The sequence below is a fragment of the Ambystoma mexicanum genome, chromosome 8, assembly GCF_040938575.1.
Source record: "Ambystoma mexicanum isolate Mex_15411 chromosome 8, UKY_AmexF1_1, whole genome shotgun sequence".
Taxonomy (NCBI): Eukaryota; Metazoa; Chordata; class Amphibia; order Caudata; family Ambystomatidae; genus Ambystoma; species Ambystoma mexicanum.
Genome location: NC_090929.1, coordinates 1095226869 through 1095253014, shown reverse-complemented (window position 1 = coordinate 1095253014; position 26146 = coordinate 1095226869). Strand labels below are relative to the sequence as shown.

The window sequence follows — 26146 nt, the reverse complement described above, 5'->3', positions numbered from 1 at the left end:
CTTGGGTTGATCGTTAGGGGGTGCTGGGATGGATTTTTGGAGAGTGTCTGATTGGTCTTGATTTAAGGGGCTTTTGTTGGTGTTCATCTTGAGGGCAGATTTTTCTTGAATGAGCCTTTTCACTGTTATTATTTTATCATTACCGTTATTTGCTGGCTCTGTGCTCACCGTTGGTTATGGCTTGTGCTGCTTTGTGGTGGGGGCTTGATTCGGAGGTCGAATAATCGCAGGCAGCATCTGGGTGTCGGGGTGTTCTTTCTCTGCAAATAAAGCCGGAGAAATGCAAGGGGAGGGGCGCCTGTCTACAGTGCATCGCGCTTCGCGATCTCCCCCTCTGCCCGTCTCACCCACCTCCTTCTCTCTGTTATCTCCGTCTCAGCCGCCTCCTCGCTCTCCACAAATGCCACTCTCGTCTCGGTCTCGTCCTCTCTCCCGTGTCACTCTTAATGCAACGTCGCTTTGTTGACATGAGTTAGAAATCCACAGGTATTGCCGGCAAAGCGCTCTACAAAAGTGAATTGCTGCGTAGACACTGGCCGGACTTTGTGACGGTGTGAAACCGTGACGGTTGGTTGTTGTTGATTGTCTGCTGGTCTTTGGGTGCTGTCAGTACCTGTTGTTAGTGTTTGCTTTGATGTATACACACACAGCCTTGAGAACACCCTCTTTTTCTGCTCTCTCGCTTTCTCCTCTTCTCTCACACACTCACTCCCCTCTCCTCATTTACTCTCCCCTCCCTCTTTTTCCCGTGCCTCTCCTCTCCACACCTCCTGGCTCGCCCGCTGCCTCCGCTTCTTCTGCTCGCAGCTGCGGCGACGGTGACACCCCTCGCACGATCCCCAAACTTGTGCGCCGTGGACCCCAATTATACATTGTTATTTCTGCGGGAGGCGGAGGCGGGAGCCAGAGGGGCGGGCGGGAGGAGCGGCCCCGTCTCCTGCCTCTCATGCCACCTGCTCCCCTTCCCGCCCCCGGGCAGAGCGCGGCCCCGGCTGCCAGTGCCGAGGGGCGGCCCCAGGGCTCGGGATGAGGCAGAGGAAGAAGAGATGAGCCCGGCTGCCCGAGCCAGTCCCGGGGCTTCAGGATGGGCTGCTGCATATCCAGAGGTGAGTCCGGGCCCCTGTCACTTACATCTCACCCTTCCTGACACCTCCCGCTTCCTCTCGCACTTATGCCATCTACCCTAAAATGAAGGGGTTGCCGTCTGACATGACTTTCACTGACAGGCCACACGCCACTACGCACCTCGCACCTGAGCTCCCTGCTAGTAGCCCCGCCCCCATGCCCACCTCTAACCTTGCCTCACCTGCTGCCGGGGGTCTAACTCCCAGACACACATCGCCCACACTGCAAGCTCCACACTGGCACCAGCAGCAACAACACCTCACTATTTAGTCCTGCGTTCCTCTAGCTAGTTACCCTCTGTCTTAAGTTGCCAAGTGTCTCCATAGACTTTGATGACATCACACTCGAACAAATTAACCTTCTCTGTGGACTGCTAATGCCCTGGTTCCCTCAACCAATGTCTCGTCCCCGCAGACTTTCTTGTATCACCCGTTTCACCAATCAAACATCTCCACAAACTCCAGGGACATCAACCGACTACAGAGAATGCCTCCAGAGACTTCAATGGACTCCTCGCTTAAACCACATACCTCGTTAGACATGAATGCAACTGCGCTGCTTTCCCAGGAAAGCGAATGCCAAAGTAAACCCCAATGCCACCCCTCTAAAAAAAAACGTGTTTAGGACCCTATATGCCATCGCCTGTGGAAAAGCCAATGTCGCCATAGACTTCAATGGCCCCATCCATTTTATAGGGCCCACTCTTAAAGTACACAACTCATCACTGGAGAGTCAGCAGACTGACTCGCATGGAAAGACGGGGGACAGGGCCGCAGAGGTCTGTGAGGGAAAACTGTGCAACCACTTTTGGGGGGCAATTCGTGCTTCCTGAAAGCAGATGCTTCCTTTTCAGTGGACATGTTTAGGGTGCATCCACTCTTCTTTGAACAAACCTGTTCTCTTTTGCAAGTCATCGAGAGAGCAATATACCGTTCAGGCCGCTCACAATACCCGCCCCTTGAGCTTTGCTGTGAGTTGAGGTCTGCAGTAATCGGGGTGGTGAGGCGGGCGATGGGGTCTGCAAAGGTTGGCAAGGGATGAGAACGGAATGGGGTCAGGTGATGAAAGGAAATGAGGTGGTGAGGTGGGGGGCGCAGGCAGCAGGGGTTGTCAGTGACCGGCGCCACAGCAATGAGTGAGTGAGCACTGAGCCTGGGGGAGGGAGTGATTGTGGTTTTCTGGAGGTTTCATGGATGGCTGGTGACAGCAGTGTGTTGTGAGCAAAACTGGTTGGGGATTAGTTGTAGGGTGTGGACACCAATGCTTGTGCATCAGGTGGAAGGTGAGAGTAGTAAGGGTTAACAATGAGGTGAACGATGGAAGACGCAGTAGTTGAGAGGAAGGTGCAGAAGTGGTGATTGAGATGAGGTTGAGAGCAGCAGCGGCTTTGAGTGAGTCGAAAGCTGGCACGGTAATGGCACGGTGACACGTGTGGTCGGAATTGACAGTCGTGAAGAAAAGAATTCATGCATCAATGATTAGTGATATGGTGAGGATTGAAATTAGGTGGGAAACAGGGCCTCAGGATTTTGGGGTACCCGGTGGTGGAGTTCTCGTGGGTTGAGGGGGAGAAGTGCGGTCTGTGACCAGGGTGGGGGGAGGGTGGTGGTTACAGGGGTGGAGGTTTAAGTGCTGGTTGGAACAGCATTTATTTCCGGTGTGGGGTCTTGGCAGCATTTATCATGGGCAAGGTGACAGGTGAGTTAGCAGTGATTGGGGCTAAGTTGAGAGGTTTGAGTCAGTAATGGTTAGGGTTGCGGAACCAAGGGGGGGCAATCGTAAATGGGATGCTGCTAGGAGGTAAGGGAAGCAGTGCATTAGTGTTAAGGTGTGGGGTCATTGCAGCTAAGACTGGGGGTGAGAATTGGGGCCAGCAGGGCCTGAGGGGTTAGTAGCTTAGGTTGAGGCAAGAGCTTTGGGGGTAGCAATTGCAAGTCTTAAGAGCTGATGCATAGCGTTGGGTTGAGGAGGGACACAGAGCAATAGTTGCCAATGAGGAGAAGTGAAGACAGCATGGGAAACAGCGGTGCAGGGTGCGGTATGGGAGCAGAGGGTGATGAGAGGGCAGAGGTCATTGGGAAGTGAGTTGTGGGTGAATTGAGGTGTTCGGGTAGAGAGAGAGGGGTGTATAGAGTGGAGGAATGAATGGACGTGTTAGATGGGTTAGATGAGTGTACCATTGTAGGAGGACTTTGTGATGTGGTGGCACTAGTGTTAAGGGTTGAGCAGGTGACGGCTGAGGCAAAAGCAGGGTCCTGAAGTGGCTGGGTGAATGCTGGGTGCAGTAAATGGTTGACTCTGGTCAAGAGCGGGTTACAACCATAGTTGGGTTTGGCCTGAGCAGAAAAGCAATGGCTGTATGTTGGATTCCTGGTGAGCAGTGGTTGGCGGTTGACTGGGAGCGAAGTGAGGGTAACTTGGAGGGGTGCAGCGGCCGCTTCACTAGAGAGGCAGAAGTAAAACGGGACTGAAATTAGATCTGAGCATTGTTTGGGAGTGAAGGGTGGTAATGCGGGAGGTCTGGATTTCATTGTATTGGAGGAAGTAGGGACTGCAGTGTTTATGGTGAGGTTGGCTAGACCTAATTTGACTACGTTGCAAGCAAAGCGGGGTACACACCCTTCACCTGAGTTCCAACTAGTTGTGCCCACACATCTCCTCTGAAGTACTGCTGTCATCAGCTAGGGGGCAGCATTTACTGCTGACTTGCCTCAAGGAGGAAGTACAGGAAGGTGACAAAGGCCAATGGATATGTGTGGAACGTAGCAATGAAAGCAGAGGTGACGGAGAGCTGCACTAGTGAGTGTGATGTGTGAATGGAGCCGGGCAGAGGGATTTAGAGAGGGGTGTCGCAGTGGTTGAGGTCTGGTGGGTAAGGCACCCGATGGTGGTGTAGTAATCACAGAAGTGCCGGGGAGAGAGATCTGAAGTCATCAGTCTTTGGGTGAGGTAAAAAGAGCAGCAGTTTAGGGCATGGTGGGAGTGTCAAACATTGGAGTACTGAGCAGCAGCAGCTGGGCGGGGGAGGTGGCGGCCGTGGTTGGATTTGCAATGAGGTGAGTGGACATCAGCCGCCCCGTGGTTAAGTCCATGGACGCGGTGACGCGAGAGGCAACACCAGCAGTGCTTAGTTTGGAAGTGAGAAGGGAGCTAGTGGTTGGGTAGGGTGTGTAGCGAGGGCAGCTGTGGCTAGGACTGATGTGAGTATTCGTTGGCATGGGATGTGGGCAGTTGCCGTGACAAGCTGGGTAAATGGAAGCCATTGCTGTTGTGCGACATGGGCTGTAGTGCTTGGAATGTACTGCGGGAAGCAATTTATGGTATCAGGCTAGTTTGTCATTTGTTTGGGGGTGCCGCTGTCCATCAGGGCATACGGGGCTAGGCTTACAATGAAGACAACAGTACTTGACATAGGAGGGGTAGAACCAGCAGAATGGGGTGGAGATGAGGTTTTGGCGCCAGTGGTCAGAATGAGGCATGAGTGTCAAGTCTTTACTTGTCTTTAGCCCCTTCCCCTTGGGGACTTAAGGGCGAAGGATTGGGAAAGTTTGTGTTTGGACAGCCTGCTGATTCCATGGGATCCACTAGCAGAGAATTCAGGGGGGATGTCTGCATGTATATCTGCACCTAAGCCTGCTTATTCCATGCATCAAGGCCCGGTCTTCCCAGAGCCTGCTTGCCCAATGAGGCTGGGCCAGGTTCTGCACTCTGGGCAAAGCATCTATTCCATGTGAGCTTTGAGGGGTGCCCTCTCTTTCATGGGTTGACCCCTCTTCAGAGGCACCAAGAACCCCATCCAAAAGAACACACAAGCTTGGGCTTAGCTGTACTCCAAGCTCATAATCCCGGCTGCGCTTCCAGGACCCTGCATTGGGGACAAGAGTTGAGGTACCCCCTAAGGAGCCTGGTGGTAGCACAAGTCTTGCCCAGGGTTGTTTGCTGTACTCTGGTCCCACTAGTGCCTTCCTCTGAATGGATAACTGCATTTCGCTACACAAGAGCAAGGGGCTGAGAACATCAGAACAATTTACTGATTCTAGTTCAGTACCTTGGACAGCACTTCAGTGTCATTTTACTGAAAGTCTTTTTTTTAATAAAATGGCACACAATAGCATGGAATGTATGGTTTCCTGCAAGAGGTTTATTTTTAGATTTGGCTTCTAGCATCGACTAAGCCGGCCTGGAAGATATGCTAATATATCCAATATGAGTGAGTGGTAATGCTTGGCTTCGACCCCCAAACCCATATAAATGGAGGAACTCTTGTGTTTTCCTTTGTATTTGTTCATTTGTATGCGTCACTCCACATGCTGTATGGCTTCTCTGTTTGCAGGTGGCAGGTGGAGTCATTCATCAATTGTTCCCTCCCCATGTCCCTCTTCAAGCCCTTCAGCAGTTTGCAATAGCTACTGAGGCGCGAAGGGAGGGACATGGTGTGGAAGATGATCTTCCCACCGTCACTGTGTCAGCAGTGCACTGGCAGTGTAGTGTGCACAGGCAGTTGAAAAGCAGTAACAAGCAGTTCCGAGGGGGCCATGCAGTGTCCCACAATGTTCGTGCATTTCCCCCACCCTGTACAACATATTCACCAGGCCGCTATTCCTCATCCTTGACGCTCTAGGCATCACCTACAAAAACTACGCGGACGACACGCAGGTCCTCATCCCACTCTCAGGTGACTACAAATCCGACACCAAAACCCTCAACTCAGTCTACTCTACCATCCAAACCTGGATGGCAGTAAACTGGCTTTCTTTAAACGGAGACAAAACTGAACTACTTCTAATTGGCTCCCCTGAAACCCTAAACAAACTGGACGACCATTACAACGCCTTCCCCATCGATGATGTTCAAATTTTATGTGTTGGTATAGCTGGGGAACATGTGCTAGCACATGTGAGGCTGTACCTTACATATGATGATCTGGCATGTGCATGGGGTAGGTACCATATCTTAGACGGTGCCTCTACAACATATATAATCATCAGCTGGCCCTGGATGGTATTTCAGGCTGCTCTTGTCATATGATGGCAGCTATTAGCCATGTGAAGTTACAAATTGATATTTTATGAATAAAGTGGATAGTATTTTGTGCGACCATTGTACCGATTTATTGGAGGGCCACCCTCAACACAGAGTTCCCTCCCTCCCCACACAAGGTGTCGCTCAACAAGCCACTGAACGCATTCCTATTTGGGCCGACCTGTATAATGCCACCCAGCGACCTGCCTCTGTGCCACCAATGAGCCAGGAACCAGGCTGGTGTATAGAAAAATATATATAGATTTATTTGAAGTTGGAGATTAATAAAGTTACACTAAAAAACACACAAGCCGACCAACCCCGTGGCAAAATACAACTGCGCGCGGCATATAGATCTCTTATAGTAATGAACTGTCAGGTATTTCTTAATAAGATTTCAGTTGCAACAACACAACACAGGATGTATTTAAATCAGATCACACATGCATATCCAGTGTTTTACACTTGGGTTCTATGCACCTTAAACATGAGCAAGTTTGAAACACACAGTCATTTCGAATCAACACCTTTGTTCCTTCTTAACCCCAAAGCAGTCTCAAACCTTTCTGCTATGGCTGTCACTTGCCCACCCCCAGAAGAGAGTGGATTTTTTCAACTGGACAACCATGCTTGGTTTAATTTAGCTGGCAACAGACTGTTTTCTCTCTGCACCCAACCCAGGCATCAGTTATGTGTGGTCACCCCTCGGGTTAAAGGCAACGTTTAGGGAGCAGGACTATATGGGAATTTCATTTTTAGTTTGAAAGGCAGGGTTTGAATCCATTAAATGGATAGTGATTTTCGTTTTGGGACACAGCATATTCAAATGAAAGGCAGGGTTTTGGGAATTGTGTTTTGTGTCCAGGGACACACCTCTCCTGTCAAGAAGTCTAGGGTTACAAGAAAAAATGGTTTACCCAATTACGTTATAGGCTATAGTGGTTAAAGTACACTGGGAATGAGATTTGTTCATGTCGAATTGTAACGATAATCATTCTGTGATCTTTTCCATAGGGGAATTCATTAATTATTTTTAATCACATGTGCTGAGGGTCTACACAGTTCCCCCCCGCCCCCCACCTACAGTTAAGGGAAAGGATTAAGGCAGGTAGTTTCCCCACACATTTAACATCATTGAGATATGTTTACTTACATGTGAGATCTCTGTTATTAGCTCAGGCGGCCAGCCAGGCATTAGGAACCTTTTTTGGGAACAGGCAGGAGTCAGCTCACACCTCAGGCAAGGATAACTCCACTATTCACAGCAGGTCCCAGTCAGGTTTTAGGGTCTCTTCCTCAGATGGTACTCCCAGTCTTCCAAGCGAAAGTCTCTAGCAAAAAGACTGTGAAACTCCAGCAAGTGTCCAAGTCCCCCAGTGTAATTGGTGATTGACCATATATAGCCCCTATGACACCATTCATATTATGAATAATTTTGCAATGCCAACCAATTATCCTTCACCTCGGATTTGACATTCATTTTCCCCTCCATCCAGAATTCCGGCCTCTGCCAGCCGATAGGGCAAGGAGTTTATGAGATCTAGATTATGGATAACAAGGGGAGGAGAGAGAGAATTGTCTAAAATAACCATTTTAAACTTACAATTTAGCAACTCCAAAAACTCACAACACGAAAACTTTTTATAACTTACAACGACTAAACACAATAATATATATCTATATATATATATATATATATACACCAATTCAGTTAAAATATGGCGCTCTACCTCATTGAGTGGCTGGTGCTGGGGATATGAATTCAGCCAAATTCGTTAAATAAAAAAAAATACACATGCCCCTGCGCGGTTGTAACACTACAAAAAAAACACCTAGCAGGCATTTACAAAAGAGCCCCGGCACACAAGACTTTGCTACTTTAAAATAACATCTTTATTGTAACATTTTACAGCACATCAATAAAACAGAGGTGAAATAATGTCTGTTACCAACGTGATGATAACGGATTGATTGAGACGTTCGGTGCTGCCCATATTAAAATATTATCATTCTACAAAAATCAGTGTATAACAAAACTCACAAGTGTGCTAGTTTATCGTTAAATGACTGATTGTAGCTAAAATCACGTTGGTAACAGACATTATACTGTTTAGCTTGTATGGTAACTTTACGATTTTTATCTGACATCCAGTACCACATACTTAGGTAAATGACCATTCCAAGATGGAGGTCACTATATTTGTCGCTTCAGTAACCCTATATGATGCGGTCACATGACTACCAGTCACGTGATGTAACATGAATTGTGATGCTCTGCATCTGCCCTTCTTTTTATACTCTGTGGTGTTACTGGCACATTTGGATTACAAGAGTCTGAGGAAGCCTGAGCATTCAGGCGGAAGGTGTGACTTTTTTCCACCCGTGTGGGGTGAGTGCCTTTTTACAACCTTACCTCTGTCACAGGGGTGAATTCTTTCACCTCTGTTTTATTGATGTGCTGTAAAATGTTACAATAAATCTGTTATTTTAAAGTAGCAAAGTCTTGTGTGCTGGGGCTCTTTTGTACATGCCTGCTAGGTGGTTTTTTGTAGTGTTACGACCGCGCAGGGGCATGTGTTTTTTCTATATATATATAATTTTCTTTTCTGATTCAGCTATTTTTCCGGGCCTAGAGAAACTAATGTGATCCTGGCACAAACTTTCTAGAGCGCATTATAATTTTCCGCCCTTTGTACCAAGACTAACATAGTTGGGACTATGAAACATTATAATCCAACCATCAATTTCACATTCTATAATCTCTCCAACTTTCAGATTTCTATAATTTATAGGAAAATCAGAAACACATTTAAATCTATCCTGACCATTGCATTTAGTCGTTATACGTTTTTGGGTGATCCTCTCATACCAGCTATTACGCTCTTCCTTTAAGAACCTTTGGAGACTCCTATACTTCTCGTACCAATGTGTGTAGTAACGTAAGAAGTTCCCAATGTACCGATGTGTGTAGTAACGTAAGAAGATCCCAATGTGCCAGCTCCTTTATGATTGTGATGCTTTGACTTGGCTCTTGTGTTTACCCTCACCAGAGGGCCGGGTCTGGTAGCTACATTGCGGGGCGTGGATGAGGGTGAGGAGGGAGATCTAAAATGGTTGACGTTATTGTTGGTTCTATACTGAAGTACACATTGTTGTTTATATACTAATGCCTAATAACAATTTAAGTAAAAAAAAAACAATCTATAACTCGGATTCCACACCTTCCATGGAGTTGTAGATATCTACATAGAACTGACAGGCTTGTTCCAAGCATTAACATGGTATAGGTCCTGCGTCGTTTCGTTCCCTTTTTATTAAGCCAGGTCAGAGGTTCATTTACACAGTCCAGCAGTTCAATGGGGGATGCTGCTAAAGAAAGCCACATGTAAAATCTGAAAGCAAGGGCTTTTTAAATCAAGAGGATGTATTTTACATGTACAGCATTTATTTCAATACATTGCATCTTGGCCTTCTGTCCATGTGTAAGTATATTTCTTTGATCTGACAGTTGAAAGGACATGACTGTTCATTCTGAATTATCATCACATGGATTTCTGTTTAAAATGTGAAGCCGGGGTCCACTTTAAAACAAAGTAGGCCTTTCCATTTCAATAAAGTCGGTTTGTATGTTGGAAAGTGTTTTATTTATTTCAAATTAAATATGTTGCTTGGCTTAGCTTTCAGATGCAAGGCACAGTTCCTTCTTTTTATTTCCCAAATACACAGAATGTTCATGAATGGGTGTTTCATGTATAATGCTGCTGTTTGTCTTTCTCAGTCATAATGTGACCTTTCCCCTTATACATGAAGTCAGCATTTGCAGAAGGTCATGTTTTTAGAATTAATTGGGCACACTCTGCTGTAATGATGTTTTAAGGCACAATTTCCTTCACCTGTGTGTCTTTCCATTTTGGTAATGTTCAATGAGGCCCACTTTTCACATTCAATAGGCCTCAGTGCTGTATCAAGGTTAGAGCGGAGGCCTTGCTTGGCATTTCAGTTCATGTCATTCTGGGGCTGAATTTACTCCCCACACTATCCTCATAGTTTAGTTGTAAATAGTAAGATTCTAATTGTATCTATTGTTTATTTCTTCTCAAGAATCTATCGGGTTGTGTGGCCTGGCAGCAGAACCCAGCATTGACTGGTATCCAGTAGTCAGTCAGTAATTAAGAAAGAATAATGCTGGTATGTTGGGTTACTTGGGCCTAGCCTAAAGCAGAAACTCCACAAATAGAACGTATGAAAATGTAGTTTATTTGTTGTGAACCAAGGTAAACTCTTGGTTTGTTAGTAAAGTGCCAACATACTCCAGTTAGAGGCATGTGCGATTGTTTCAGCCTTAATTACAATTCTATATGCTATTAAGTACACACCTGTACAAATTCTACATACAGTATACAACTCAAGTAAAGGTGACTGTTGTCTCACAGTAATCATGCATCAACATTTCATACATCAAGGTACATTAAATTCCAAGCAACTAATTTAAGTAGACAAGCTTAGTAACTCTGTTGTGAGAATTGGAAAAAGGAAAGATGAAGTAGAGTGGAGTTAGTTAGGCTAAGGTTAGATCTATAGTGCGCTAAGTCAAGTGTTGTCAGAATTTGGGTCAGGTCCTGGTTAACCTTACCTATAGTTGTCTGTTCTTCCTTCTGTAGTCAAGACCTTATAGTCTTCATATTTTTGAGAAACCGGTTAAGTATGATTTTGCAATGGCCCCATTACTTTTAACGCATTTAAGTGCACAAATCTAAAGAAATGCAAATCAATATTAGTGTCTTTCAATTTATTACATTACAATGCAGTCTATAGCTGCTCATTGTTTCTTTAGGTTTACCTTATCTTATTCAGGGCCAGGGATTCCTTTGGATTGAGTGGGTTATCTTATTTATATTGAATCCATGTGTTCCTTCATATGGACTCTCTGCAAATAAGCAGACTGTGCATTAGTTCGACTTGCCTACATTTGTATCAGATTCATTTGTTTATTTGTTCATTTTGCCACTAAAGATTTCTTACCTCATTAGGTTTGTCAGAAATGACATAGGACCGGATATTAGTTGAATTAGGTGCTGTTTCATTTAGTTTGGGTAACCCATGTATAGCTAAGGGCATTTTCATAGGCAATACATGTATACCGTTGTTTCCCAACTCCTTACCGTAAGTTATTAAAATGTTTCCTGTTGGAGTCATCTTCAAAGTAAAGTTTCAATTTATGCCTCAATACGTTAGTCTGAAATAAATCAGACAAGGAATTAGATTTAAATTGGTTCTGGGTAGCCCATGTATTGTTAAGTACATTAGCTACGTTTCATATTATAGTTCCCAACTCCTTACCTCTAGATAACTTTGGTTGTCCTTTCTAGGGCTGGGTTCCTTTCGTGATGGTGGCGCTTCACTTGTGATTCAGTTCGCCGGCATCCTAAAAGACGTTTTATTAAAATGGGTTCTCACGTGATGACGTCATCTGCCGTAGCGTGGTAATGTCATTGCTGCCATTGGCACATGTCATTTTTGCTGCAATCACGGGTGAAATCTTGGTTTGTTGTTACATTTTATAAGGGTTCCTAGTTGGACACAGAGGTCCGTTAATTTCATCAACTGAATACTTTTCAACATACTGCTTCCATAATGGCTTGTGTTTACTTGCAGTAACTGTATTCACATATCCTGTATCACATGATTTATTTCATCCTCACTGTTTGAGTCATCTATATTATATCTCGCAGAACAATTTATTCCCAATTAACCCAACTGGTTTCAATTTGTATCCAATCCATCCTTATAATAATATTATCGTGGCCTATATTAGTTTGTGTAAAGTATGAATACAGTGTTATCCGTTCTGAAAACTTAAGAAGCACTTGATAATCGAGATATGCACAACCAATCCGAAACTGTCTCCATATGTTGGCTGATTTTGATGAAATTGGTCAATGTACTTAGACCAGTCTTGGTCTTTGTCATTTTGTGTTGTTCATCTTCGCCCTATAGTTAAGATTAAATACATATCTGAGTAACTACATTCAGGAGGGTATTGTGTTCTAATGATAGGTATAGGGGTTTGTAAGTCTTTTGGTGTCAGTTACTTTATATGTGGTGCTTGTTGTTTGATAATTTAGTTAAATTAGTGTTCTACTCCTTGAGCACAGTTGTTTTCAAGTACGTTCAATTATTTCAGTATTCAATTGAGCATAATAGCTATTAAATTTATTAAGGCATCACAGCCTAATGTGGGTTAAAAGTAGGTTCTTTTGTGATGGCTGTCGCAATCATAATCTGACGGTTTATTTGTATTGTACTGTATTCTGGTCTGCCATCTACATAAGCTGTGACAGTTGCCACCTGCATCTGTTTATTTCTTTTATTATTGTGCATTTGTAAGGCGCTTATACAGCAAGGAATTGTGTTTGAAAGTGCCCACATGGCAAAGGGGAGGGAACATAGGAAAAAAGGCAAAGAATAAACAAATGGTCAGGGAAAAGGGAGCAGTCCTACTAGGCCATGTGAGCATTCAGAACGTGCAAGTGCAGGGAGATAGACAGAGAGATGGGGAAGGGTTAAATGCTAGGAGTTCCACAGAGGGAAGTGCCAAGGAGTCTGTTGTGTGCAACAGTAAGCGCCTGTCAGCGATTGCTAGATGCAGAGTGATCACCTGCCATCAGTAAGTGCAAGCCTGTGGAACACAAGCCAGTGGGTACCAGAGGGCATGTGCTGGAATGCTGCACAACACTGCAGGCAATTGTCACAGAAAGTGATAAACTGGCAGAGATACATTGATGATATTTTTATTATTATTATTTATTTAGTGTTTTAGTCAATCAGACCTTTACACCATGTTATTACACATTTTACATTTCCAATATTTCATTTCATCATTTCCATTTCATTACACATCTAAAGCCAATCAACCGTTAAAAGAAATTTAAAGAGAAATAGTAAAATCATCAATTTAAAAAGATGTTCAGTCAATTACATTAATAATAAATAAAATAGCCTTTTATGAATAATAAACTTGAGCAGGAGATTATACCAGAATCCTGGAACAGCCAATTTTTTTCCCACCTTCAGCCATATATGAAAAGCAGCCGCAGTTACCACCAGATATTTTGCACCATCTATGGAGCCCCTGAAACGATCTGATGCATAATCAACATACTTATGGTAGACTCTCTCATTAAGGGGCGTTAACACGCTACACTGAGAAAGTTTATGCCTCGCTGTTTGCTGTTTCCACTGATAGTTTACACATACAGCAAAGTCGGTTAGAACTTTCCAAGCCAATCCACGCCCCTTTGTTTTCAAGAACCGGCAAGGTTTCAAGGCGCAATGAAGTAACAAAATGTACCAACATTGGCGAGTAGCACTTAAGCAAGTAATCACAGGGTTCATTTATTTTCATACCCTGTGTTGAGTACATATTATATTTCCTTTTACTTGCTAGGTAATCAATGGACATCATGCAATCATAAATAGAGTTTATTTAGGGGGTTGTTACATTAACTTCTTATGCTGTGCGAGCTGGTTAAATACTCCCCTGTTTAGGGTGGTGTCACAACTGTGAGGAACGGAGGTCAAGACCCCACCTCCAACTTGTAAAAGGTGTAGTTGTCCCCCACATTAAATTGCACCACACCAAAGTTTGTGAAAAAACTAAGTTTTTAATTATAGCATTCTCATATGTTTAGGTGCCCTTTGATAACACGTGTTTCGGCAACACTGGTCCCTTTCTCAAATCTGGGCATTTCATAAAGCAAACACTTCAATTACTTTTACATGTAATTTCATTACAAATTTGTAATCACACATAGACAGAAAACAGGGAGTGCTGGAGGGAGGGAGTGTTCAGGATCAAATAAATATATGTTGAGAAACAAACAGAATACATAAAAAAACAATAAGAGACAACAAGAAAATATATTTTTAGTAAAACCATAGTTTTTAAGTAAACACAAAATCAGAAATTGATATTTCTATGTCTTTCCTTGATTCTATATCATCATAGTTGCATAGATTGAACATACTGCTGATCATTTCTGAGTCAAGTAATACCCACGTGGTTTCGAATTCTTCATTATTACAACCCTTGTACATATTGTTTCTCCTACTTGGATTATATAGTATACATGTAGCTGTAAGATTCAATTTGTCACTAGTCTGTATCATTGGCCTGTGTATTTTTGCATAGAGAATCCTGAGTCATCATATGCTAAAACTGTTAAGATAATTAGTGCCCCACCACTTACTAACGGCCACTGTCAAAGAACATGCAAAAGTGGCAATCCTAATTCCAGGCACATAGTATCCACCAACACTAATCTTGGCAAGCCCATCATTGATCTGAATATTTTCCCTGCCAGTTTTGGCAGCCAAGAAACCAGTCCCATCGCAAGCAATTCCAATGCATAATGGATCACCGGCACTACAGCTGTCTTATATGCAGTAAGTTTAGCCTGCATAGAGCGGCCCCCTGTCTGTCAATCACATTTCTTAAGGAGAGCCATTTGATCCAGGCTGAAGAATTAACCTCGCTCGCATGGTGTGCAATGTTCAGGTCTTGTGCTATATGCATACCTAAGTATCTATAGGTATCGACTTGTTCTAATATTTGACCACCCAATCACCACGTAAACCTCTTACCCCGATATGCTCCCTTGCCTATTGGCATAACTTTTGTCTTCCCAATATTTATTCGTAGACCATTTAATTCTGCATACTTTGACAGAGCATCAAGTGAACGCTGTAAACCCATAGGGGTAGGATCAAAAATCACAGTGTCGTCGCATAAGTGATGCTAGATATCCTTGTTCCCCCCAGGGATGGAGGGTGGTTATGTACTGTTTCATGATGTAGAACGAAATCTGCCACATTAAGATTATATAGTAGTGGTGCAAGTACACAACCTTGCTTAAGGCCAATATTAGTTAGGATTGGTCTCGTAAGAGAAACATACTGTGCTAATCTGACTATCACCACAGTATCCCCATTCATCTGTCGAATGAAGTACTGCTGTGCCCCAACCTGACAGTTTATCCCATAATCTGTCCCTCTTTACCGTGTTGAAGGCTGAAGAATGGTCCACGTAACAAACACATATACTGGATCCTGGGTTTTGCAATTATCAGAGATTACTGTAAGGAGTATCCAAATGGATGGTTTAGTACTATACCCCTTCCTGAATCACATCTGCGTTGGGCTCAATTTATGATTTGTACTTGCCGATGTAGAAAGTAACTCCAGCAACAATCGGGAGAAAATCTTAGAACTGGAGTCCTGCATGGGTAGTAATCGATACTTATCCGGGTCCTACCGTGAACCTCTCTTATATGCAGGGATCAAAATCGACACCAGCCATGTAGAAGGGTAATCACTGGTCTCACAGACATGGACAAACAATGTGCGTAGTAACTCTGCCCATTAATCAGGGTCATTTTTTAGGACCATATTACATAATCAATCTGGACCTACGTCTCTTGATGATTTGGTGATTTGGACATTGCTATTAATAAAGTAATATCTGCCTCCTTTGCGTATTTCCAGACCATTGAGCCTGTCTCTCGGGCCTTTTAATGTTCTTATTTTAGGATCCATTATTATCCAAAAGTTTTTAATAATATGCTTAGCCCAGGAAGATTCTGAAATACCACAAACCATACGTTCTGGGTTTACAGAACCAAAGTTTTGCAATAGAAACCAACATTTCTTAGCATCACTTGTTTTGATAATTCTGTCAATTAGGTACCAGTTTCGGGCATTCGTAATACCTTTATAGGCATGCAACCAGCACATATACTCAGATCTTTTGACTACTTTAAGTCTGTGTTTCTCACTGTACGATGCATATTTATTTTTCATGATTTCTCGGATAGCACCATTATAAGATCTCTTGCTTTTTGCTATCTCTTGATCATACAATCAACTTTACTATGAACATTAGGGTGTCTAACACACTGCCTCAGACATAAATTATACCTATTCAATAAGTGTTTCAGCTTCCAATCATATCTGCCGAGTAATACCTCATGATTATGTGTAATTGTTTTGAAGGTAGAGTGAAAATGGCTAATCTTAAAAGCTGTCCAGCATAAACTATTTCCCTGTGAATTTAGGGACGGATTTATGTCTAGAATCCTTTGATGCTGATTATTTGATGTTTGAAATGCTACACTTAATACAGAGTGGTCTCTCAAGTCTATCGGGGCTAGCTTGGAGCTGAGGGAAATACTTTCTAACGACAGTGTTTACAAATATGAAATCTATACAACGTTTGTATACGCCATTTGACCAAGCCACCATGGGCTCCCCTGAAACATCGGTCAGCATCTCCAAATCATGTCCTAGAAGAGCAGTATGCCAACTCAGAGCCCTTAACTGGGATACACATCCTCGCTTACTAGTTTTGATCATAAGGTCTGTGCAATCTACATTAAAATCGCCACTCAAAATAATACCTGCCTTAGGATATCTACCATGCCAATTGGTTAGTGTCTCCATAACTGCACTCATAAGACTTTTTATTAAGAGCCCACCAGGGGGATTATACAGAGTCACCACTAACGTTAATTCAGAGCCCCATGGTGGTTTTGTGATTATTGCTGCCAGAAGGTTTGTCTGGGGGGTCTATCAACAAACTCCACCAAATCATATCCTGCTTCCGCATCAATACGAAACCCTCCTTTTGGTCGACCCAATTTAGCTGATACTGCAAAGCTGTGTACCAAGTTAGAGGCACCAAGATGGAAAGTTGAGGTCAACCATGTTTCCTGTAAAGTGCAGAACTCAGCCCCCATCAATTGTTCATTGCCTCGTGTATTTCCAAGGAAGGAATTATACCCTCTCGTATTCCAGGAGATAACATTAAGTGTGACTGTTTCTTGTGTTAATACATTTCAGCAAACATTGTGCACTCTAGCCCAGTTACCATCCATTCTCCTAAGCTTTCCACCCATTGCCCTGTTCACTTGTCCTTCAGCGTAACTGACAGTTACCCGAATCCCCCTGTTCCAAAATTGCTTATGAGAACAAATGATCGAAAGACAGTTATTTCAAACCCCAAGTCCTAAAATGCTTGTGCAAATTGACATATACGTTCCGCTCCAATAGATGAATCTAGGGAAATATTAACCCAAGTCATTGCACTAGTGTATTTTGGCAATTAAGTGATGTTATATCATTGCTTGTTATTGTGCGAAGATCAGCTATAGCATGTAGGAGTTTCAAGAGCCATTTTCTATTTAGGAAGGGGCTGCTAGTTGTTGGAGAAATTTTGGACAATTTTATATGGCGTACATCTGCATATCGGGAAAGGTCCGACTGTGTGTCAACATTAAAACTATGATAAGCTCCTGGACGATTATACCAAGGGACTGCATGTGTAGGTATCAGTCAACAAATTACGTTCAGCCTCTGTAATAATACCATGTGGAGCTCCACTGATATCCTGTTGTTTAGAGGGGGGGCGCAGTTGGTTTGTAAGAGTCTGAGCGGCAGTATGTTGCCCCTGTATCACCGAATCATGAGTCTGCTGTCCTTTTCTTGGAATCACCCAATTGTCCAAGGGCCCTTGCAGCATTACTTGTCAACTTCTCCATTTGTTAGTTAATTCACAACTAATTAGGGCCCCGTAGATATAGTAGGGGATGGGGTAGGATTTTGATTTTTGTTTATTGCAGAAGGATATCTTTCCTCCAATGTTTTTTTTTGCATCTTCTATTGCTGTTTGCCCCTTAAATTAGCCCCAGCTTTCAGTTCATAGACTGTTCAATGCACAAAGCTAGTAGAGCTTGTTCCTCCGAGTCAGCTGTCACCCTTACTGTATCTGACCTGACCTGATGTGAAACCTTAGGCTTTAATGGGCCCAAATAACTCATCGGTTTATCAATAATAGTGCAGGATTGATCACCCACCCCTGTGACGGTGGGGCTATCCTTATGGGATTTTCCAACAGTATGATTTGGTATCACTGATTTAACATGGTTTTTGATTTTACGCCCCTTCCGTTTTCTTTTATGGCCATCTTTGGCCATATCACAGTCTTTCAATCTGGCCTCATACACTTTGCCCAATAGCTTTTTTAAATGTTGTTGTTCTTCAGCTGTGCCAGAGCAAAGATGAAACAAGGCCTCTATTTTTGAGTCCAAATTATTCAATCTGCTAATTTTGACCAGCTCGTCTTGCTTTACAGGCGTCGATATACCCCTATTTACAGGCTCATAATCCTCCTCGCCTTCCTCCATTTCACTATCACTTGATGTGAAATCAGAGGTGGAGAAGAGGCCTTCCAGATCAGAAGTATTAGAAATAGTAGGTCCAATCACATAGTTATTTTCTGGCTTAGATGGTCCCAAGGAATCATGGCGTAGATTCAAACAATGGTTAAGTAGTGATACATTATTGTCAATGTTGGAAAATCCAGGGGACAGGTCTATAGCAGAATTTATGGGTTACAATATACTGTCCTTAGTGTTAAGCACACCAGTGTTCACTGCATTATTCTCTGATTGTGCATTCCTTGTTGCTCCCATAAAAATAGTATTTTTGGGCTGTATCGTTCCTTTAACACCTGCACAATCCTTGTTACATTTCATGGAACGAGGGGGACCCCCCCCCGCGAGTCACGCTTTGAGTTCTAGGGCATTTACCCTTTCGCAGCGTAAACCATAAGTATATACCTTAGCTTTTGGCATTGCAGGAAATTAGATTTCAGTGTAATTCATATGTGAACATTGCATTTATTTATTTTTTTATTTATTTAAATTTATATAGCGCGCAAGTAACCCATGGGCATTGAGGCGCTGTTACTTGCAAGAGCTTAGTTACAGGCAAAGAAGCATTCATCAGTACATTATGTATTCAACAGGCATAGATCTGCTGTTTTGGTTGGTACAGTTGGTCATTACAAACAGTTTATGCAATGGAACATAGGAGATGTATTCAGCTGGTGCGAGGAATCTTATGTGAATAAGATGGTTTTTATGGATTTGCGGAAGGTGCAAAGGGAGGCCTCACCTCGGATTATAGCAATGCTCCACGTACACTAGGGCAGTAACTTTCTCCCAATACAATTAGTTGTTTAATCAAAGAAAGAGGCTCAAAGGCATCAGGCCCTGAGTCAACTTAATTGTTAGGACACAGTTAATAATGGGAGTGTGTCAAGTAGCGCAATGTTTAAATACACGCCTACCCTCTGCAAATAACTTCCTTTGTCAAAGGAGCTGCTGGCATCGTCCAATCAACCTCCTAAATCACTCCTCCATACTCACAGGAAAACAACGATCTGAGCAATACCTTAACTTCTTGTATCTGACTGAAGGGCAATATTTCCAGAAGTACAGGAAGAATTGTCAGATCATCTGGGATACAGAAAACTGCATCCTACTCCTGCTCTCCAGCGTTATAAAGCGCGCTGGGCACCGCCGAAGACTGCCAAAGACTCTGCTGACTCTCCCCGTCACTCCGCTTGAAGCGAGAGACTTTGAAGTAACAAGTTCCTCCCAACAACGCTGGTATGAGTGGGCCGCAACGAAAGGCTCCCAGCACTGTGAAGCATCTGCCAAAGACCCTGCTGACTCTCCGCGTCTCTGCGCTTGGAGCGAGAGACTCTGAAGTAACAAGCTCCTCCTCCCAACAACGCCGGTATGAGTAGGCAGCAATGGAAGACTCCCTGCACTGTAAGCAGCTGCCAAAGACTCTGCTGACTCTCCACGTCGCTCCGCTTGGAGCAAGAGACTTTGAAGTAACAAGCTCCTCCTCCCAACAACGCCCGTATGAGTCATATTTTTATTGTATGGAATGGGAATCAGGGAGAACTGCATTAATTGTTTGACTACCAAAACAATAACACCTTGGGCCTCCAATTTACATTAGAGATAGACAGCACAGAAGTGACCTTCCTAGATTTATACATATATGTAGAAGATGGAACCTTACACATTAGAATGTTCTGCAAAAAAACATTTCCGCTCCATTCCCATGAATAGCACAGTGAACAAGGCAAAGGGCCTTAAAGTCAATACGCTTTTTAACCGGGAGCCAGTTAAGCTGGAGAAGAAGTTCCTGGGAATTTGCTATTCTGTGGGCTTTTAAAGCCAAGCAGGCTGCCAAGTTTTGGAGGATCTGAAGGCGATGTAAAAGGAATTCAGTAGATCCCATTGCAGTAGTCAATCGGCCCCAGAGTAGAGGCTGTGACCACTTTAGCATGAGCATTATTAGGAAGAAATGAGAGAACCTTTCTTAAGACTTTAAGTTTGGCAATGCCCGTTTGGCAGATGGCAGACACTTGGGCTGACTAGGAACCAGAAGAAAATATTTTTATACGTAGGCTCTTCACCATAGAAGCAGGTTCCGGACAGGGCACGAGAGATGAAGGCCAGTACTCAGAGGTCCAGGGGGGGTCTCAGGAGAAATACAACCGACCAAAAGAACCTTGGTCTTGTCCCCGTTGAACTTAAGCCAATTTTCTGACACCCAGTCAGCAACACCAGAGAGGCAATTCTTGAGTTTAGAAGGGGGATCAATAGATGAAGAATTAAGACAAAAAATAATTTGAGTGTCATTGGAATAGGAAAAAAAGTGAATTCTGTGACTAGAAAGTTTGGCAAGAGCCGACATATGTACATTAAAGAAAAGAGGAGAACGAGCCAAGCCCTGCAGAACCCCAAAGGTTAACTTAAAAGAGGAAGAAGTAAAATTAGGAAAAGAGACCGTCTGGGTTCGGTTAGAAAGAAAGGATGCGAACCACTTCAAAGGAACGCCCAGAATTCCAACTTCCTCAAGGCACTGTCACAAGGCTATCCTAGGGAATGTACTAGCAAAGCTGTAAGCAAAGTCAATTGCAAACAAAGATCAGAGCAAGGATAACGTGAAAATGAAAACTCAATGTTCGTAAAAACAATCAAACAGTTCAGCGTATATTTCAGAAGAATTGGCACTTACTGAAATTGGACCCGGATCCATCTCTCAGAGAGACCAATGATAACATATACCAAGGCCCCAATGCTGAGGACCAAACTGAGCTCCAGCTTCTTGGACATGATGAAACCCAAATATCAGTCTAGTATCTTAATTGGGAACCCTATTAAGGGCTTTTACAAATGTGGTCTTTGCAGTATGTGCCGATATGCCCTTAACAACATGAAATCATTAAAATACAGGACTTTATTAACTGCAGAACAACCTATGTAATTAACATTTTTGTATGTCTTTGTAACAAAATGTACGTGGGCAGTACAATCCGTGAACGAAGAGTAAGAATTAGGGAACATCTTGGAAATCTAACAGCACTAGAGTGTATATCGGCTCTAGCGGGACACTGGCAAAAGGAACATACCAAGGACAAGAAAGAAGACATCAAGTTCTTCGGGATGAAACACATCAAACATGATGCCAGATTGGGAGATCAAGAGAAGACCCTACACCAGCAAGAAGCTAAAATGATTTGTAATCTAAGAACTATATCGGGAAGAAATTATAATGAAATGCATTAGTTCCTGTGATATTCATATAAATGTTTATACATCGCTTCAGAGTACAATGGTGACTATACCATAAAAGCATAGGACTGGAGCTTTGATGCATACATAACAAAAAAAATGAAGCTTCCAATTGGACGATACAATTGAATTACTACAAACTCGACAATCCCTTAATGGAATATAATGTATCCCTTTTAAGAAACCAAAAGACTATGGGACATTCCAAACCATCCACAACAACAGTCAGTACCCAACAAACTTAATCAGGACTGTGGTCATCTAAAAATTTGAAACATTTAAAACAATGTAAAACTCAAGGGATGTATAGGATTGACTCTGCAAAACCTCTGGTAATATTGCCACAACAAAAAAGATACAGGTGGTACTGCCACAGCTTATGTAGATGGCAGACCAGAATACAGGACAATACAAATGAACCATCAGATTATGATTGAGACAGCCATCACAAAAGAACCTACGCCTAACCCACATTAGGCTGTGATGCCATAATAAAGTTAATAGCTATTATGCTCAATTGAATACTGAAATAATTGAACACACTTGAAAACAACTGTACTCAAAGAGTAGAGCCCTAATTTAAATAAATTATCAAACAACAAGCACCACATATGAAGTAATTGACACCAAAAGACTTACAAACACCTATACTTATAATTAGAACACAATACCCTCCTGAATCTAGTTACTCAGAGATTTATTTAATCTTAACTACAGAGCAAAGATGAACAACACAAAACGGCAAAGACCAAGACTGGTCTAAGTATATAAATTAATTTAATCAAAATCAGCCAACATATGGAGACAGTTTTGGATTGGTTGTTAAGTTTGCAGAACGGGTAACACTGTAACCATACTTTAATCAAACTAGCATGGGCCTCAATAATATTATTATATCTATGGATTGGGATACAAATTGAAACCAATTGGGTTAATTGGAAATACATTGTTCTTGTCAGGATCCAAGATTGGAAACATTGGAATCGCTGGCGATTCCGGCGGTGAGCGGTCGGGTCCTCACCCAACATGGCGCCGGAGCTTATATAATCTGGCTCCGCCCACTTCTCGGCACGTTGTATCTGTTGATTCACTCTCTCAACGCTCTGACTTTTGGATTATCGCCATCCCGTGTTATACTCTTCTGGTTTGTATTCACCTTGTTCCTTCCCTGTATCTCTTTTCCTCTACCTTTACTGTTGTCTTCGTGCTCGCTAACATTCTACTTTTTGTTCGAGGTTGCCGCCGCAAATTCTGGTACGGTGCCTCCCCGCTTCCCTGTTCTTCCTTCGCTCTAACTTTCAATCTACCTTTTTTCTTAACGCCACTGCTGCCTGGTCTACATCCTAACTCCGGCCGCGAGGGTGCTTATTCGCACTGTGCTCCGCGTCCGTGAACAGGAGCTTCCCAGCTGGTCTCGCTATCGGCAGTTCTCTCAGCCCTTCTGTCTGGTGTTTTCTTTCTTTAACGGACAGCCCCTGTTGCTTATCCTACTTTCCTGCCTTCTCGGCGTACTGCCTTCCGGCGGGGTTGTTCCTTTCCGCTCCGCCGTGGGGGTTCAGCGCTGCTTCTGACTACTTGGGTTATTCCTGCTTCCCTCTCCCTGACTTGGCACAGTAGCCCCTTCCTGTTGCATCTAACTCCTGTGTATCTTTTCTTTACTATACCTTCCCTTACCTACCTTTCTCCCAGGGTCTGATACCCTTCCACTCCGTATCTTGGCATTTGCTTCTTGGATTCCTGCCTTCAGCTACACTGAGTACGTCATCATACCTGGTATCTTGGAACTGCAACCTAAAGATCTGTACCATCTAAAGGACCTGTCTTCTGAACCCATCTACGGACTAGGGTTTTTTCTGCCTTTGGGCTTTTTCCCTAGAGCTGAGGCTGGCCCCCTGGGGTTCCCCGGTGACAGGTCCACTCCTCTGTCAAGGTGGCCTCCGGAGGGGCCAGACCTTACCTTCACGAAAAGAAGACCAGAACACCGAAAGGCAAGGGGCCAAGGGCTAAGGAGAAGCCCGGCAAGATTGAGACGGACCCTTGCGAACTTACCTCGGAGGAGTCAGGTGAGGAGAAAGGGGAGGTGACTCGGATCTTGACAGTTCTGAGAAATATAATATGGATGGATTGAACCAATGAGGATGAAATAAATCACGTGATACAGGTTATGTCAATACAGTTACTGCAAGTAAACACAAGCCATTATGGAAGCAATATGTTGAAAAATATATGCATGATGAAATTAACGGACCCCTGTGTCCAACTAGGAACCCCTAGAAAATATGATAACAAACCAAGATTTCACCCGCAAACACGGCAAAAATGACAAGGGCCAATGACGGCGGATGACGTCATCACGTCGGTGGCCATCTTAAAGAAACATCTTTCAGGATGGCAGCGAACCGAGCAACAAGCGGAGGGGCACCATCCTGAAAGAACCCAGCCCTAGAAAGGACTACCAGTAAGGAGTTGGGAACTATAATATGAGACATAGCTTGTGTATTTAACAATAAATGGGCCACCGAGAACCAATTTAAATCTAATTCCTAGTCCTAGTAGACAACAAGAAGCAACACAGGTTCGATCCCCGGGTCCCCGCTTAGAAACCTCTGGATATATAAGCGTGTTATAAATACGCAACTAAGACAAAAAATACAATTACGCAACTAAAAAAAAAAAAACAATTCCTGTAACAGTGCCTCGATGCTCACGGGCTGTGTGAGCGCTTTAAAATGCAAATAAATAAATGAAATAAATAAATAACTAAAATAAGTATACAACAGAATGGGAGAAGTGGGCTTAAAGCGAATGAAGCGGGAGAGAGGGTTAGGTTGGTTCATTCACCTAGCGGAGGTATTCAAACTGTCGAGTGGTCATGGTCCCATTGGGCTATTTGGGTCGGAGGGCTGAGGATCTGTGGGGTTTAGCGACAAACAGCTGGAATGAGGACAGGTGGTACAGGGTTTTGGGTTTGGGACAAGCATATAGGGTGTTCCTGCAGTATGTCACCCCTGAGGGCCAGGTCCTTGATAATCTGGGGAGACAGTCGTTTATGGTAGCAGTGATCTTTTCCATCACTCAGGTCTCCCAGATTTTGAGCAACCACATGTTGAGCATAGGGCCATCAGGGGATTTTCAAGACTGGGCAAGGGTCAGTTGGGACGCAGCTAGGAGCTCCGTGCTGAGAAAGTCCATGTCCCCGCTCAACCCTTACTCCCTTCCTTATCAGTGTTCCCTAATATCAATTTTAGTGGATTGAGTTGGATTGCGTGTCTGGTAATGCCCCTGACCCTGGATACAATCTCTTTCCAGTAGAATTGAGAGTGGGGACAGGACCACCACATATGCCCCAGGGTGCTGGTTGGCACACACCCACTCCAGCGTAGAGGAGAGTACTGTGCAGAGGATTTGTGAAGCCGGTATGGGGTGTCGGATATTATGACCCATTCCAATGTTCCCCACTGCATCACTTTACAAATGGTGAAAGAAACAGTCCAAAATGGATGCGCTGACTCCTGTGCGTGCCAAAATCTTCAAAACTGCAATTGGGTCACAATCATAAAAAAGGCGGTACACCCTGCCACAAACAGTCAAGGGGGGTGACAACAGAGTTCTCACTGCAGGAGCATGCCAGTGGGCTCTGTCACATTCAACATGGAGCAAAGCAGCAGAATTGTGCTGAAAACCGAAAATGCCTTTTACAATGATAGCTTTGCAACCTTAAAAAGTGCTGTTTTTGGCGCTAGATCCATTCATTTCCATTGAATCATTGAGATTAAAAGGGTACTGCAATGCCCAGGATCATCCAGTGAGGCTCAGAGGAACCGGGCCTCATTGATTGACAGCTCTATACAATGTATCCATGGAAAAATCAACTCAGGAAACTTTGTTTTCATTTCCACGTGGTGGAAAAACGTGACTAAAATTGCAACAAGTTACAGAATCAGCTGTGCAGAGAGAAACTCTAAACAAAGGCAGGATACATGTATCCAGACTGCAAACCATCTCAGCACTCAAGGGAAGAAAGAATGCTGAATAAAATGTGTATGTGCTGCAGAGGAAAATTGGATTTAAAAGAACTCAGTTTAATGTGCTTTTCCATGAATGAAGTGCAAAATCGCCTGTTGTGAAAGCATGTTTTTGTTTAAAGGCTTAATTATTTAAGAAATGTCAAAGGATTGCTAATGTAAAATCCACCTATAAACTGTGTTCATTTTATATGTTCAAATGAAAGATTTAGGTGAAACTTAAAGTTAAACCCAGTCTTGAGTTAATTAACTATTTAAAAAAAAACGATTCTGCTTTGACAGTCCTTAGCCTGGGAAAGGTTGACACATCACTGCTGGCAGGAAAGGACTAATTGCTGTGGGGAGGCCTCGCATACTCATGACAATATGCTTCATTAGCCATTCGTCTGAGCCCCAGGCAAAGACAATAGAAGGCTTGGACACTCATCCTTCCAGGGGAGAGGCAGGATGCTCCATACTCCAGGAAGAGGCTTCTCATTG

The 26146-nt window shown here is 43.5% G+C and overlaps 1 protein-coding gene across 2 annotated transcripts in view; it reads left to right on the top strand.

Annotated features, from left to right (window-relative positions):
• The first annotated feature begins 690 nt into the window (after window positions 1-690).
• Window positions 691-26146, top strand: part of FAM131C (family with sequence similarity 131 member C) — a 634923-nt gene continuing 609467 nt past the window's right edge. The window contains exon 1 of one of the 2 annotated variants that reach the window (XM_069611100.1): window positions 691-1106. In XM_069611100.1, coding sequence (XP_069467201.1) covers window positions 1085-1106 — 22 coding nt within the window. In that variant the 5' untranslated portion in view covers window positions 691-1084. The remainder of the gene's footprint in view (window positions 1107-26146) is intronic. The other variant, XM_069611099.1, reaches the window with a different exon arrangement.